Here is a 17,359-nt window from a genome sequence, read left to right as displayed (position 1 = left end):
TCCTGGGGCTAATCCCAGGCTGGATCCTGCGATGGGGGCCCAGCAAGCTCGGCCCAGCAGCCGAGCACAAACGCAGGGATTTTTAGCATCCAAGCAGTCCTGACGACAACTTAAAATCCAGGGGGAAGAACAGGTAAGAGGAAAATTAAAAGCCACAGGATACTTTCAGCTTCAATAATCCATGCAGCGATATGAGGAACAGAAAAAGAAAATTCAGAAGACTAGAAATCTCAAATGTTGTCTTGAGAGTGTCCCTTTAAACACAGCTCCCTTGGGCTGAGCTCAAGGGGTTTGAAAGAACAGTCTGTTGCTTGCTATGTGTACGTCCCTTTTGTTCCTTGACCCTTGGAGAGTACAGTACAGTATGTTCCTGATTTTAATTAAATAAGAAGCCCTCCTGCTCTGTGCCACAGACTGATTCCAGCAACATTATTTTAGCAGCTACACTGAACCACTATTTTTTATTTGCAGATAGATACTTGACCAGAAGACTAATCATCTAATTAACTGAGACCTTCAGCAATGGCATAGAAAGCCTTGCCACTGAATATCCCTGGTAACACTGACACGCATGTACGTTAGAAAAACAAATCCCACCTGGGAGTCTATTTTGAACAGTTCTCGGCTGGAACAAAAAAGCTCCAACTCCCTCAAAAAGAAAAAAGACACTTCAGAGTTAAAAAAACCACAAAGACAAAAACCAAACTCACAAACCAATAAATAAAATACCAAATGCATGCAGTCGGGAGTGTGGGCAGGGGACTCTGAGCCCCAACAGCTGCAATAGAAATTATTTGATCAGACATAGTGAAGGCTGGCGTGTCCCGGCACCAGGGAAGCTGGAGAAGTGTCCCAGCAAGGTGCACGACAGGCAAAGAAAGGATTTGGGAGCTTCAATACCAACAACCTGCACCTGAAGTGGTGCTGCTCCTTTGGTACCGTGACTGATCTTGGGAAACCCCGGGGACCTCGGCCAGCCCCACGCCCCTGGTCTCCACCTCCAGCCTGACCATTTCGGATCTCGGGTTCTGCGGCAAGGGGTGTCCTGGACAGCAGCTGCTCAGCCTCACGGGGATGTTCCACTTCTGCTGTAAATCCAGGTGTTAAGGGAGGACGCTACCCTGAGATGCTGCTTTTTCATCATCCATACAGGAGGCCCTGGGGGGCTGCGGGACAGAAAATGCCATGGGCCCAACCACAGGTGGGACAAACTCCGACACCTGAAGTGAAGGAGCCCGTTAGCTCTTACAGCCCCAGTCAAATTGCTGCCTGTGAGCTTCCCCATGTTCGCGCTTGTCCTGGTTTTAACTAAAAAAAAAAAAAAGAAAACGCAGCTCCTGATATCCACCTACAACACCAACACACCACGTCTGGGAAGACACACCAATAGGTCCACAACCAGAACTGTCACCTCCTGTGGGCGTATAAACAAGAATTACCCGTCTGGGAGGCTCGAAGGCTGTGCCCTTGAGAAGAAAAAAAGGCTCTTGCATGTCCCGAGAACCATCTGCTTTTCCTTTTCCCTCTGCCCACGCTCGGCTGAGCTTTGCCTTTTCCTCCTCTAAGCCCCGTCAGAAAATTGCTGGTGGAGCTCAGAGCTTGGTGGCGCGGCCCGAAGTGATGGGGACACTCGGGGCCGGGATGGCTGGCGAGCACCAGCTCCTGCTTCTCCAGACACCACCCAGCTCACTCTCTGACCTGCTCCGCTTTGCTGACATCAGCGTTCAGTTCTACCAGAAGAAAACATAACCTAAAAATGAGTGAGGAGGATTAAAACTGACAAATTTCTGCACCCTGTGATGAACTGTCAAAGGAACTGCGGCAGACCTAGTGGGACGTAGGTGGATTAATTGCTCAGAAAGCTACTACAGTAAGTTGCACTGTGAGCTATGACTGTGTTTTTCAAACCTAAATGCCGGAAAGGTTTATGAGGTGCCTTGGGAAGAGGTTTCGTTTTTGTGCAGCAGTGTTTCAAAGCTGTGCGCTGGGAGGCACCTCGCTGCCCGCACCGGGTGCCGCGGGGATTCCCCACCACCCAAACACGCAGCACAGGCGTGATTTAGTCCCCATCCCGACCCACAACTTGTAGCTCAGCCTTGGCACCTGCTTAAAGGCAGCTATAAGACATCTGAAACAAAGCAACTAAAAAACTCCGCAGCCCCAAGCTACATGTTGCTCTTTTTCCTCTCCATTGATTGACTGGGTTTTGGCCAATTCTATTTTTGTTCATCTCATTGCATCCCTTCCCGCCGTCTGCAAGCCCTCCTCCCAAACCCCCAAATCTGAGGAGCATCCTCTCCAGGGCCCTCTGTTCTCCCCCTGCCTCTGGTCAGGATTTTATTCCTTTCACACCAAACCTTCCTGTTGTTCCTTGCACATCCTTCGTACGAGTTTTGCAGAAGTTCATAAATTCAGTAAAAGTCATGCAACAGAAATTAAGGAAGCAGAAAGGCCACGGATAGGCAGTGGCTCTGGCACATCAACAGATCTGGGGGGTGGGAGGAGGGTTCATGGAGGGCAGGGAGCACAAACAGCTGCTGGTACCAGCACCAGAACTGCAGAAGATTTGGGGCGCCCGCAGCGCAGTGCACGTACCCAGGGACACGCTTCAGCATCCCGCTCCATCTGCAAACCTTTACACAGCGGTCTGGTTCTTCCTCCTTTCATCAAACCTGTTTCAATTGAAGCCTGGACATGGGTGATGCTGAAGACAACAGACCTCATGACCGCTGCCTGCTGCGGCAACCGGTAAGGAAGGGTCTTGCAGGGAAAACAACCAAAATGCAGCCACTTTCTGCCTAAATACAGCCCAAAACCTGCCCAGCGGGTCATTCTGAGCAGCTCCTGGCCCTGCACCACAAAAAGCTGCTGGCTGGGCTGAGCCGGCACCCGCAGCATCGGAGACGGATGGACACCGAGTGCCCAGTGCCATAAATCACCCCGGGACAGCAACACCGCACAAGGCCAACGTTTAGATAAATAAAATGCTGAAGAGCCAAACGCAGCCTCATTAGAACACATTTTTTCACGCAGCAGACTGCAGAGGTACCTGGGCCCGGGTGGAGGTGACAAAGGCGTCCTTCGCTGCCGGGGAGGACGGCTGGACACGTCCTTCGCTGCCATGCCCGGGGGGAGCTGGTGGAAACACTCCCTGTCTCAAGGTCTTTTTGTGATTTTACTTGATTTGGGAGCGCCGAGAGCACCGTCTCCCTCCCCTTCCTGGTAAATCCTCTGATCCTAAATAACCTGAGTCTATCAGGCTCATTTAGATACACTAATCGAACTGTCTAAAGCCAGGAGACTGAATACAATATTACGGAAAAGTCCTCAGGAAGACAAAAACAGAGACATGCCTGATGAAGGAAGAAGAAAAAAAAAAAGCAGCTTCCCCCCTCCTTTTTAAAAATTCTTTAAAGCTTTCAGCCTTCTGCCTTACCTACCATATTGTCTCTCCAGCGAAATCATCTGTACTGTCCCCGACCTCAGGATAACCCACACTGAACTAACAAGTGCAGGCAGCCGCGCAGCCTTTCAGCCTCTCTCGCTTTCTGTTTTGAACGCGTGCGCCTGCTGCTGCGCTTCGTTTCTCCTTCCCCTGCTCACAGCTGCCCAGAGCCGGGTTGCCCGACCTCTGACGAGGGGAAGAAAGGGAGGTTTGAAAGCGATGCTGGAAGCAGCCCCGGGCGCTGACCCGCGGTGCGCAGAGCAGACACCACCATGCCACGGCCACCAGCAGCTCCGAGCCGGCTCTCCCAGCCCCAATACAGAGCACATCCATACGGACAAGGCACCTACTGACAGCTCCATCCAGTCGGTATTCCCACCGCATCATGAATTAGCCCCCGAAGAGAAGACCCCCAAAGACATGGGGCCTGCAGAAAGGAAGCCTGGAGCTGGTCTTGCAACCGAAAGGCAAGCTGTTCCTCCTCGCTTCCTCCCACCAGCAGAAAAACACGTGCAAACGCCCAGTGCTTCTGGCTTCCTTGGAAAACAACTCTGGAGCAAACCCGTGGAGACCCGGAGCGCAGCCGGACCAGCACCTGCAGCACAGCTCCAGCAGCCCGAAGCGTTACATCCATCCCCCGTCGCTTACCACGTCTTCAGCCAACAAAGCAACCAGGAGCTCCCCGCCGAGTTTCGGTGCAAAGACGGCTTCGCTTAGAAACCACCAGCTCTTGTTTTGCAGCGACGCCGAGGAAGAGCGGTCCCGGGCTCGGTCACCACATCCGCCAGCTGAGCCGGCTCCCCGGTGCAGGGCGGCACCGGTGCCAGCGGCCGCCTCTTATCGTGGCATCGGGCACGGGCAGCACTTCGCCCGCGGAGCTCCCCAGGCACCCGAGCCCAGCAAAGAGCCGCTGCCCCACGCTGTCCTCGTCACCTTTCGCAGGCGGGCAAACAGGCCGCAGCACCGCACACCCTCAGCGAGGAGCAAATCCCAGCTCCTCGCCACCTCCGCCAAGGATCAGCTCGTGGGCTGCTCGTTATGAGCTCGCCCAGCGTTGTATTGCGCGTAATTTTCATTTCTTAACAAGGTGCTGTTTCTGCTGAAGCACTCCCAAGCGTTTAAGCCCTAAACGAGGCTGGTTAATAATGGCGTGGTCCGAATAGAGAGCAAAAAACAATACCAAAGCATCCCTATTGATTTCACTATTTTGTAACACACACAGTGGCCGGGATATGACTTCCCAGCCTTGGACTCCAAGGCCACTCTGTCCCCCCAGGAACATGAAGCCAGCATGGAGCAGCATATCCTGACTTGAAACCTGCAGGGGCCTCTGACCATCCAGCAATTAATTTGTGCTGCTTGAGCCCCTGGTTGCAACCCTGCCTGCAGCAGGAGGCTGGGCAAGCCATCGGTGCCACCCGCAAGCCATCGGTGCCACCCGCAAGCCATCGGTGCCACCCGCAAGCCATCGGTGCCACCCGCAAGCCAGGCAGACGAGCTCTCCATCCAAGGTGGGGTGGCCAAAACAGCACAGCAACCAGTCCAGTGGCTTTGCCAGAGCCAGGGGATGGCCCCCATCCTTGCTGTGCACATGCTGAACTTCGAAAAATAAGTTGCTTCAAATCTCTTTCTGCTAGCAGTGAGCATGACCTATTTTAGCAATAAAAGGAAAAGCTCTCTGGTGCCTGGATACCCCTTGGCACTGGCAGTGCAGTAGTTGCTCATCAGACCAAGAAATGCACTTTTTAACCTTTGCTTGGAGAAAATTCTTTCCAAGGCCAGTTCAGGTAAGAGGAAGGGGGAAGGTTTGGGAGGAACCGTGGGTGCATGAGGTCTGGACACAGCCTGGGCTGCGAGGGGACCAGCGTGGCACCCAGCCCACCGTCCTCTGCTACCGGAAACCTCCGCTGAACTGCAATGAGGTGGTTATTGATCAAAACAGGCTGTCCACAAGTACACTGCTGTCTGCCCAACTTCCTCCCCAAAACCCTGGGAGGAGCTCACTACAGATTTAAGAAAAAAAAACAAAAACAAACAACTCCTCCACAATCAGCTCTACTGTTGAAGATAAGGTCCGTAATAAAAACCTGGCAGGATACATGCATTTCTATCTTGCCTACAGGGATGCAACGTGCTGAAAAGACAAATGCCCATATTGTTCCAACAGTCTTGCTGCCATCCATCCATCTCTCAGAAGCTGCTGACTTGGCCTTTTGTTTTAGGAGGTGACCACGCTGCGTGTGGCCCCTTCTCGGACGGCATCGGTCGCTGCTGCTGAGGCCACGTCTGCCGGACCAGCTGCACAGTCACGCATCCTTCCCCACGGCCTCTCCGGCAAACCGGGGCCGTCAGCGGCGTTCAGCCTGTCCCATCTGAATGCGCCATTCATGGAGGAGAAGTCACGTCTCGGTGGGGGCAGCTCTCAGCTGTTGTGGCTTCCCGGTCATCTGAGCGGTGCCGGGCGCGGGAGCCAGCCGCACAGCCAGGACAGTGCTGCTTTTGAGCCTCTCTCCGTCACAAGACTTTTGTCCCAGTCGCATCCAGGCGCCTTTGAGCTGGGAATGACCCCCCTTGCCCTCCCTGCATTCCCCACGCCTGGTGCTCGGCTCCCCGAAGACACTCAAGGGTGCAAACGCCCATGCGGGGTGAGCAGCTCTCTTCACACAACGAACCCAGAAATTCCACTTTAAAAGCACCAGGTCACTCAGCTCATCATCACATTTCTTCTGCAGCGTAGTCCCTCATCATCTCCCATGCACCACCCATACCCTATCTGCAGGTCCACATAGGACCCTTTTGTCTTTCCACGTCCCCTGCAATTCCTTACACCTCCACGGCAAATCCTTCAGGTCAAAGAACCTGAATTGCTTGGTATTTTGAATAAATATGGTGACAGCGACAACCAGCAAACCCCCCAGTCTTGCAGAAGGTGTTTTCAGGGGCTGGAGGGGCAATTTGGGCAGAGTCAGGTCAGCAGCGCAGGCAAACGCTTTGTGTCTCCAAAAGCGGCATTCACAGGTCTCTACCCTTGCCAAACCACATATGCAGAAGAAGTTTTTTCTTCCCCTGTGGATTTACAATTTTGAGATCAATCAAAAGCAAAAAAATCACCCTCTGCATCAAATCACATCCAAAAAGCAGATTAAGGAGCAACCATAGAAGTTTACAGTAGCTTGAAGAAAAAAGACCTGTTTCGGATCACGGCTGTGTCCTAGGGAAAACAAGCTTTAAACAAAAACTGCTGCAAGCCAACTCCTTTCTGGCGATGGGAGAGAGACCCCAGGGCAGGGAATTAGGTGTCCTGTTCCTTCACCTCCATGTCTCCCGCTCCCACAGCAGAAAGCCAATTTTCCCAAATCCACCGCTGAGCTGCTGGGAGCTCATGCAAATCCTTCACCGGCAACCTCCAAGTACTTCCAGAGAGGTTGCACCGAGTTCTTGCGACAGACCCAGACGGAGTCGGCATTTCCAAGGTACGTTCTCGATTTTTTTCAAGCCATTCCTTAAAACACGAGCTGGAGCCAGGCAGGCAGAATTCAGGATGCAAATCCCTGGCACGAACCGCCCCCCGCTCGGCTGCGCAGCCGGGAGCAGGAGACTTGTCTGTGCGCTCGGAGGCGGCTGGAGAAGGCTCCTCACAGCCTGGGGGATCTGAGCGTTTGGCACCGTAAACTCTTCCGTTCTACAAGTTCCTGGAGCACTGACGCAGACTGGCATTTTGCTTCCAGCAGATAAAAGCGTGAATAACTCCTCCAAGGAAAAAACGCAGCAGCAAAGGCATCTCACGGATGTAATGCAAAAGGCACAGCGTCTCTGCAGGCTTACCTGGCGTCGCCTTGCCACGCCGATCATGTCGCTGCGGACAGGAACCACCTCCTGCCATCTCCAGAGCTTGCACCTCCTTCCAGCACCTTCCATGGCAAGACGCTGGGTTTAACTCAGACTGCTGGGAGGAGGAGTCTGGCCGGGGAAGGCACTGGATTCCCCCCGGGCCACCATTTGGCTGGGACACCAAACTGATACACCAGTTTGCATCGACCTCTTGTCTCCAGTTCAGCCAGACAAGGAAGTATTTATCACAGACCAAGAGACAAATGAGCGATCTGATTGTGATGCTCCTGCGCAAGTGCTGTTTAGCAAATGAGGAGTTTAATGAAGGAATTACAGAGCTGCTCCCAGACAGGAGAGGTGGCTGGGGAAGGTCTCAAAGCCGGAGCAGAGGGATCGAGCTCACTTTGCCATCTCAGCTGAGCTGTACGGGGGGAACGGGGCCAAAGATCCGGCAGGAGACGCGCTGGGCCGAGCGGCTCTCGCTCTGCAGGGAGGGGATGGTGCTCCCCAATGGGGATCCAGCCGAGGACACAGCACCGATTCCATGTGCACGTGCACACACCCCGATCCTACCAACCCCCGAGCCTGTTTAGCACTTCTAATAGGTAAAACACTAAAAGCTCCCCAAAACCAGAAGCTGGTTTGGCACAGAGGCCGCTGCACAAGGGCACCACATGTCCCCCAACCTCCGGCATCTCCCGCAGCTGGTACCCGCCTCCTGGCAAGCCCAGCCCGCATCCCAAACCGCATCCTTCCTGCGGCACGGGAACGTCGGGCGTTTCAGGAGAAGCACGACTGGCAAGAAACTGGATCCTCAGGGGAGGAGGAGACGGGAACCCTCCTGTCCCCAGGGAGTACTGACCACGAAGGTGCTTTAAAAGGAAAGGGGGACGTGCCCTACGCAGGGAAATTGATCTGTTCACAGAAAGTATCTGCAGGTTGCCTGAAAATGAATATCCTTCATGCGAAAGTTTCCTTTGAGAGAGCATGAACTTCGGACACATTAGAAGGTTAAGAGCATAAGCAATGTGTTTTTTCACCTTCAGCTAAAGGTCACGGAGCACTCAATTCCTCTGTTCCCAAGTTGAACATGACAGAAGTCAACTAAGCACCCCAACATTACAGCGTATTAATACGGAAAACAAAAATGTTTCTCCTGCAGTTTTGGCCAGGAACCATACAGTGCTCTTAAGAAGAAAATGCTGATTATTGGTGATTTTAGTTTTACCTCAAGAAAGTCAAGCAAACCAGAATCTTTTCACCAAGCTTCCTTCGTCCCTTTAAAAGCAGGCACATTTCTCGAAGTTTGGTTTGGTTTTTTGGTTTTTTGTTTTTTTGGGTTTTTTTTTACAAGTAACTTTTTTGTAAGATGGAATTATAAAGTATTTATAATTTATAAAGGAGTCATTATAAAGTATTGCACCATTTTCACGTCCTGCCTCCTTGGCAGCTGTTGGGACCAGGTGCCTCCCAGTGAGGAGGAGGAAGAGGAGGACACCCTGACACAGGTGGGGACAAACCCACCCTACGGAAGAGCCTGCTGGCTGCACCACCCATCAGAGCTGGGTTTGGATCAGCCCCACGCGTTCCCGGCCCTGCCCAAAGCTGGCACCTCCGAGTGAAACCAGCCAACAAACATCCTCACTCGACCGGTACTGGACCTTCTTCAGCAGCTCCAGACTCGGCAGGAACTCCTGGAACACTCTGCTGGGTGATAGTGCCCACGTGTGCAAAGCATATTTCTGTTTGTCATCTTGAAACACGTCTTTTTCCCCATTTTCTTGGATACTCCCTCAGGTTTTACATGATGGGAGAAGAAAAATGTCCAAGCCTGCTTCCGCTGCCTTCTGCCCCTCCACAACCTCCCCTCTCACTTGCCTCATCTGTGAAATCAAACAGCTGCAATCCTTTAAATCACTTTTCATAAAGTGTCTCCCAAGCCTAAAATAATGTCACGGCTCATTTCTGAGCTCAGTATTCCTGCCACGCCGCCTTTCCCTGGGTGCGACCGTCACAGCTGGACTGTGATTATTTATTTATATTATAATAGCATTTGCAGCCCTGTTCCGCTCAGCCCCGCGCACACGCCCAGGAGGTGACCCACGGCATTTCCACACCAGGAGAAGGATCCCCAGGCTGACAAATTCCCGGTTCTCAGGAAAGGATGTCGTGGAAGGCAGCAGACCAGAACCAAACCTAAGCAGATGCAAGACACGCCAGTGTCACGTTGGTTTTGGCCTCTCCTGCCTTCTTCCAAACAAGCTCTCACTGTGCAAACACACCCCATGACAAAACTGACCTGGCCAAGACATGCAAGCAAATACCGCTGGCTTTAATATTAAACAGCGCAGCAACTTCAAAGCAACTGGGCTCTCCTCTCCCAAGCAGTCCCACCAGAGATCAGCTCCAGCCCTGGAGCCATGGCCGGGTTCCAGCTCACGGCGCCGCCAAGCAAGAAACACGTGTTTGCGAACAGCTGAGCGTGGCACGGCGGATCACGCAGGGACGCGCTTGAAGAAACGCTCCGTCTGTCCTCCCGAGGAGAGGGAAGGGGCGTTCGGTTTGCACGGGGCTGGCACAGCTCTGCACGAAGGAACCTTTCGGTTTTTCCATCCAAAAAAAAAAAAAAAAAATCTCAGCTCGGACCTCTCCTGCATCCAGACACCTAAAAGGTATCACGTAACTTCGGAAGATTACACGCGGCTGTAAAAATAGCTTCTAGCAGCAAACGCCAGCAACTTCTTCCAACATTAATATGACAGAATAAAACCAGCATTCACGCCAGCCAGAACACAGGGCAGGTCAGAGGAACCCAGAGCTCCATCCGACTTGCACCAACTGCCCCGCTTGGCTCATGCTGCTGTTGCGACCCGAAGGGGAAGCAGCTGGGGTTTGTAGGAGACAAGGACTCCACACCCCGAGGGCAGGAGCCTTTCACTCTCTGCTAAAATCCATCTCCACACTGGGTACTGATGTTTCTTTGATTTGGTTTGGTTTCAAAATGCAGTTTTGCAACAACTGCAGATATTTGCTCACCTGGTCACATCCTCCTCCTGCTTGCGTTTCTGATGAAAAGAGAACTGGGATTTTCTTCTTGAGACAAATGCTCTCGTTCTTTCTCACCTCCCAAACACGTTCGCGCCGACGGAAGCAAAACTCCCATAAATAGAAGCAGGTCAGCGCGGTTCATACCCTGGATGAAAAGCCTCTTTGTGCAGAAGCACGCAGGCCCCGAGCGATCCAGGTGAGCCAGCGAACGCAGCCAAAAGCTCGTCCTGTGCCCTCCTTAACAGCTCCATTTCACACCCTTCCCAAACTCCGGCTCTGCCGAAGCCCAAAGTGAGCAGACGAGGGAATTTTATCCCTTCACTGATACTTCGTAGACTTCCAGGCTTTCAAGTCTAACTCTAAAACCTTCGCAGCGGGAATTTTACTGTTCAATAACCACTGTAAGAAACGTAACCCGGAGCCAAGGTCTCCTCACCAACCCGTGTTACAAGCCGTGGCCACCTTGCTGTGACCCACCAAGAAGCAGCTCCAAGAGCAGCCCCACCAGCGTGTGCCGCACTCCAGCACCTAATAAGATTCACTTAAGCAGCTTGAGCTGACTAAAGCTGTTCCACTAGGGAGAGTTTTTTCCGTTAACTGCTTAAACCAAAAATAATCAACCATCCAGGATGAGCAAGCACAGACGTGAGTGACACAGCACAGAGAGGTTGAATCCGGGTGAATTAACCTGTGCAAGCTTCGGTGCATTCAACATTCTCCCCCTAGACTAGTTGCTGCATCCAAGGGTGCTCTTGCCAGAAGCCAAACGGACTTGGGTGCTCAGAGTGATGAGCCAGAGCCCATAACCACCGCCACAAGTGCCGGAAAGGGGCTGGAAAGGGAGAGAAAAGCCAAAAGCACCGTATGGAGAAACAGAAGAGAATCCCATGAGAGAGGAATGATGAAATCCCAAACCACAGGCACAGAAAAGGTCTGATTTCCTTGTAACAGCCACATCCGAGCCCAGATGGGGACACGCCACCGCCACGGGGACACGCCACGCAGCCCCTGCCCTGCCGGCGGGTAGGGAAGGAACGTCTCTCTCCTTACCGCATGCGGCCGAGTGATCTGAACCGGGTAGGACATGGCGTGCGGGGGGTAGCGCGGCTCGGCGGCACGCCAGCTCTGCGTCACGGGCTGCGTCGATCCAGACATGTCGAAACAGAAGGCGCGGTGGCCGCCGCTTCCAAATCGCCGACAAAGGATTAGCAGAGCTGAGAGCTCCTCTTCATCGTGCGCGTGCTTCCCACGTCACGCAACAACTGGAAGCAAACGAGAGAGCGGCAGGTTAGAATTCAGTCAACCACAGTTGCACAACACAACGAAGATCACGCCTTGGGTGATCACCAAAGCCCAACTGCCCTCGCAGGCCGCCAGCAGCCCTGTTTTCCACCTGGCAAACCCCAGTGCCAAGTTTTTGCTCCTGTCACAGGGAAGTGCAAATATGAGATTATTGCAAATCCATCCCAACCGACTGCACTGGAAAGCCTTCCCCCAGCAGCAGTAGGACCAGGCCTACAAACTGCTGGCAATTTATTTAGGCACTGTGGATCTGCATCTCCAAGTCTCTTGGAGACGGGTATTTTTTGCGAGGGAGAGGAGGGATGACTTAGATACCAAAACACAAGCTGGAGCTTGGGCACTTCAACACGCGGTCAAAGGCACAAGGTCCCTCCTCAGCCCCTCCGTTTCCCCATCCACATCCACAGTGCCCTCCTTTCCCAGCCTGGGACATTTTTGCAGTCACCTGAGCCAAGCCCTGATCTGTGCCAGAAGGGACATTGGGCACCGAGCTCCCTACCCATCCTCTCCACCCACAGGGCTACACTACAACGCAGGATTAAAACACGTCACACACCTGCAGTGCCACACTGAGGACCAAGAGCCAGAGAAGACACCGTGGCCCCGAGAGTATTTTCACAAACAGCCCTGTCACCCACACATTTGACGCTTTACCAGGTGTTGCAAGTCCTTTCACAGCTGTAACAAAATCTGGAAAACCAACAAAGTGGGGGAATTCCCCTCAGCCCCAAGCAGAGGCTCACAAGGCACTGATTTTTATGGATACTCCGCGTAGTTTGCTTGGAGAGGATTTTAAGCCTCCCACTTTTTGTCTGGATTTCAATGAAAGGAGTAACAAACATTTAACTGCTGCCAGTTTAAGGTATGTTAACTATTATTCTCATATTAATAGATACACAGAATATAAATTCCCACTGCTGCTTGGGCTGGGGTGATGCTACCAGGACCGATCCTGAGCAGGGAGAATCCCTGTTCCCCTTCTCCATCCCATGCAAAGCCACACACCCCACGCACCTCCTCCCCAGCAGAGGTACACGTTACATATAGACTTGTGCCAACTTTTTGGCAGAATGCAACTCACTGACCAGCACACCAGGAGCACCAGGAGCTCCCCGGCAGCCTCTGCTGTACAGCCAGCCACAGCCAACGCAGCTGCGACCAAAACAGCAGCTGGCATGTACAAAAAGTAAAAAAAAGGGGATGGGAAACGGAGGGGGAAAAAAAAAAAAAGGCAGTTTTTCTTTGTTTCTTTTTTCTTTTTTTTAAATTTTTTTTTTATTTCTCCTGTGAGACCACAGATCAGCCCGTGCTGATAAACCGCCTGCTATCTGCAGCAGGCAGGCGCAGGACCGTGTCGCTGGTTTGCTGACATCCCTGCACGGCTCACCAGCCAGAAATAAAATCAAACCGAGGCAACGGTCCCCGGCGGGCTGGCACGACACGCAGGGCAGCAACGGCAGGAGGAAAGCAGCCCGAGGAGGCCCCCTTAGAAAGAGGCCAAGTTTTACAAAAATAGTGCTTTTCAGCAAATTCCCATTAAGGCCGAAGGATGACACACCTGCAGAGACATCTCCGTGCTCCTGCCCAGGGTCAGCCAAGCCTCTTCGGCAAAAGGGATTTTGCCAAGTTACGTACAGGAAAACACACAGCGAGGTTTGGCTCTCGGGGCGGGGAGAGGAGGGCCAGGCGGGCCCCCTCCCGCTTTGGGCTCCATCCCTGCACCGGAGCTGGGATTCCTCTGCACCCGCATATCCCCACCAAGCCCCGGGGCTCCTTACCTGCCACCCCGGTCCCGGGAAGCACCGGTGACCCGGGAACAGCCCGACCCTCATCCCGTCGGCGTGCTCGGGGCGATCGGAAAGCCCCTGCACGCCCGGGGGGAATTCACAGGTACCCAGAAAGCAGCCAGCGCGTCTTTATACTTCCAGTATGACTAACCCCACTTCCCCCCGCGCTTCCGACTGGATGCGATTTTAATCGCTGCTTCCCACCCAAAGCTGGGGGCTGTCTTGGGAGCAGGTGGGATGACACCCGTTCACCCCCCCAGGACACACCACCACCCTCCCAGCTCTTCCTGCAGCCCCTGTGGGTTTCCAGAGGGACAAACCCTCCCCGCAGCTGCCAAGGACACACACGCGATGCTCTTAAGGGCTCTAAAAGCTCGCTGGGATCTGCAGAAGTTTAAGGTACTTTCCTAATAATGGATTCAAGCTTGGACATCTTGGCTTGCAGCCACCTAAGAGTTAATTAGCACATGTAAATTTTTTATATATATATATATATATATATATATATATATATATATATACACACACACACACACACACATACACACACACACTCAAAGGTGGGGGGCCCAGAGAGTTTGGCAGCTTTCAGCAAGGCAACTGCTTCTCTGGAAGCTCAGCAGGTGGACCAGACCATGTCCCAGCAGCCGCCTACAGTAAAAGATATGGGATGATTTTTCTTTTTTCAAACCCTTCAGATCAGAAGTTCAGCTTCAAAACTCAGCACCAAGTGCAAAGCCACAGAGCGTCAAGCTCTAAAACAGTTCTAAAGCTTTTTTGCTTCTGTCTGTGCAATCAGAAAAAAATAAAGTTAACTCTCTACTCGAGAGATACACGCACAGGGTGAAATTATAGGGGCCAACAGACTCGTCCTGCACCCACGGAGGTGCAAAATGGGAGCACGAGGTCTTGCGGGGATGTACGGGTGCTGCTGGGCCACCTATCCCCAGCACAGGATACTGGGATGCCTCCCCATCAGTGACCCTTAACTAATTGTTTTTAAGAGAGGAACACAAACAATAGGAGCACATTAATGGAAATAAAAGAGAAATAGCGTAGCCAGCCTCTGTAAAGATTTAAGATCGAACTGTTTGGTTCCTACTTTCCTCAGCTGATTTTGATGAGGAACAGACATTGTCTCACAGGAAAAGTATTTCCCCCCCAGTTGGAGTCTCCATCAGAGGCTGTTTTATCCACAGACCTGTGTTAGCCATTACAGCCCGAGGCACAAGATTTACAGCCTCTGATCAGGAACAGGGGAAAGCCCGAGGTGACCGGCCAGCCCAGCACCGGGGCTACAACAGGGACCGCGGAGGAGGCCAGAGCCCGCGGACGCTCCTGCACCCACTTATTTCCACCTGTTTGGGAGACACCCAGGATCCTGCCCCACTGCTGAAGCCTCCAAAAACACCACCCACGGCAAACCACCCCCTGCTCCTCCTCTTCACGTGCCATTGACGGTCTTAAATCATTTCCCCCCTGACCTGTTCTCCCTCATTTGCACCACGAAAGCACTGTACAAGCCGCTGCAAGTTGCTGCAGGCTCGGCTGCACCAGAGGAGCTCAGCCCAAGAACCTGCCGGCTCCCAGCAGCAAACACCAGCTCGGGTGTGCAGCACCCGGCCAAGCAGAGCCGTGTCCAGCCCAAAAAATGGGCACAGACAAGCTCCCGACACCCCACAGCGATCTACAAGTTCACAGTCAACAGCACTTCGACACCGGGCTGTGCATTTCTGTGCTGCTCCTTCAGCCCGGCAAAAACACATATTGATAAAACCAAGACCGTGCAAAAACCCAACAGGTCTAAAAGAAGGCTTTATAATTAAATCAAGTTGCAAAAAAGTTAATTAATGTCATTCAGCACACTTGTTGCTCTTCAAAGTTATGGCCAACGCTCGCATGTTCCTCTGGGAGAGCAGGATTCCCAGGTGAGGGATAGAAACGCGGCCAAGTTGCCATAACGACCCTGTGTCTCAGTTCATCTGTCTGAAAGGTGAGAACAAAACGCTCCCAGAAAATACCGGTTTAACCATCCTCAGAAGAGTTTTAAAGATCCCAGTGAAAACATGCTGTTCAAGTTCAAAATAAACTTTTTAAAAAAAAAAAAAAAAGAAAAAAGGCAACGACTTGCTGAAATAATTAACAGAATATTTTGTTTCTTAAGTCTAGAGTAATGTTACTCAACTTGTGGTCTACAGACGACGTTAGGAGCAAGCCCACAAAATGACTGCAAAAGATCTTAGGAAAGGCAACGACCAGGACCACCATACTACGCAGAGAATGCAAATAAGTGGAATGCTGCTAGCACTCACCAGGGCACATTTTATTGAGGAATATTGACAACAAAGCTAATGTTTAATTACAAACATTCAATGATACAAGTTTTTGGAAAAAACAACCAAGTCTTCCCTACTCAAATGCTTGATACTTGGCAATTTTCGTCTTCAAACACACACACAAAAAAAGTACACATCCTCCGTTCAACTCATGTATTTTGAAATAAAAGTTAAGGAGACCTTTGTTTGTAATATTTAATCAATACTGAGCTGTAACATTGACCTCCAAGAGACCAATCAACCATCATACTTTAAAAAGCCCCAGCAGAGCAGAAAAGCCCATTGCCCGTCAGCATCCCCGGCACTGACGCCCCGTTCAGCTCTAGACCCAAACCAGACCTGAAAAGCAGCTAGAGATTTACCCACACTTGCTTCGAAGGACTAGTGGAAGCAAAAAATAATTAAGATGTGATGAAAATGCACAGAGAGAGGTTCCCAAGAAGTGCACCACAACGTAACGGTAATGGATTTGTCTCATCAATATGTGCATGAAATTTTCTTGGAAGACAGTTGACATTATACACAAATATTTCTATGTACTGTAACTATTGAGTCCTTTCAATAGGAAAGCAGGACCTGCGCCATAAATTTAGGGTTCTATTCAGAATAACAAAGACAACTATGTCAGCGTGTGCAGCCCGGGAAGCCACAGCAGCGTTCAGTCACAGCGGGGTACAGAGGTTTTAAATTAAAATAGCAGCACAGGGTCAACAGGAAAGATCAGGCACATCCTGAGCTTCGTGGCACAGAGGAGAGGTTATTTCAACCCCAGGGGTCAAAGCTTGTACCTGTGTGTGATCTCAAAGTATTTTCTTTGTTTTGGAAGAGTAGAAAAGCAAAACCAGGCTGGCGGCATCCTGCACATCACGGCCAGACCCCGCAGCTCCCCACGTGTGCCCCAAAGAGTGGTACCCGACCCCAAAGAGCCGTACCTGAAAGGTTCTCGCCCTGTTCCCCAGCTCACTCCGAGGTCTGCCCGTCCACAGCCACCCTCCTCCTTTGGCCAGGTGACTTCTGAACCAGCCCAATTTCCCAGCCTGACAGCGTGGATGCACAAGCCGCGTATCTGGGGGAAGCAGAGACCTCGCAGCACCATGAGGGAGCTGCCCGGGGCAGGATGTCACCCTTGTAAAAGGTACAACCAGTCCCCAAGGCCACAAGGGGATGGCAGAAGCTCGAAGTCCCTCATCCTCGCTGCGTCTTTGCTGGAAACCTCTGGGCTGCACCAGCCGTCCCACCGCCACGCGGCTCCGCACAGAACCGGTTCCGAGCCCCCATCAAAGGTGACTTCTCTGCCCTGCTCCCGTCGCAGCCCGAAGCAGCAAAGCAGGATTTGCGACTTGTATTTCTCCTTTTCAATCTTTCCAAGCTATTTTGGGCACGGGACCCGTGTTTAGCTCTGCCCCGAGATAACCTTGGCCAGCATTTGCGTGCAGATCTTGGCACCGTAGCTGCGCCGAGCAAGGTCAGAGGGTTGGATTTTGCCAGCACCGCTCTCGGTTGTGCTTCCAGAGGCAGGTTTGCCAGACAGGCTGCTCTCGGCAGTGACATGACGCTGGCCCGATGCTGCTGGCAGAGGAAAGTGTGTACAAACTGTGGCTGGAACTCCT

At 52.2% G+C, this 17,359-nt stretch overlaps 1 protein-coding gene across 12 annotated transcripts in view; it reads right to left on the bottom strand.

Annotated features, from left to right (window-relative positions):
• NCOR2 (nuclear receptor corepressor 2) overlaps positions 1 to 17,359 on the bottom strand; it is a 226,376-nt gene that overhangs the window by 146,042 nt on the left and 62,975 nt on the right. For all 12 annotated transcript variants that reach the window (XR_010607082.1, XR_010607083.1, XM_065646424.1 and 9 more), the window contains exon 2: positions 11,375 to 11,586. Coding sequence is in view for 10 of the 12 variants with exons in the window: in XM_065646424.1 (XP_065502496.1) it covers positions 11,375 to 11,479 (105 nt within the window). In the remaining 2 variants the exon portion in view is untranslated. The remainder of the gene's footprint in view (positions 1 to 11,374; positions 11,587 to 17,359) is intronic.

Source organism: Caloenas nicobarica, chromosome 16 (assembly GCF_036013445.1).
Source record: "Caloenas nicobarica isolate bCalNic1 chromosome 16, bCalNic1.hap1, whole genome shotgun sequence".
Lineage (NCBI taxonomy): Eukaryota > Metazoa > Chordata > Aves > Columbiformes > Columbidae > Caloenas > Caloenas nicobarica.
Note: the sequence above shows the minus strand (reverse complement) of the source record. Positions and strands in the feature narration are given on the sequence as shown.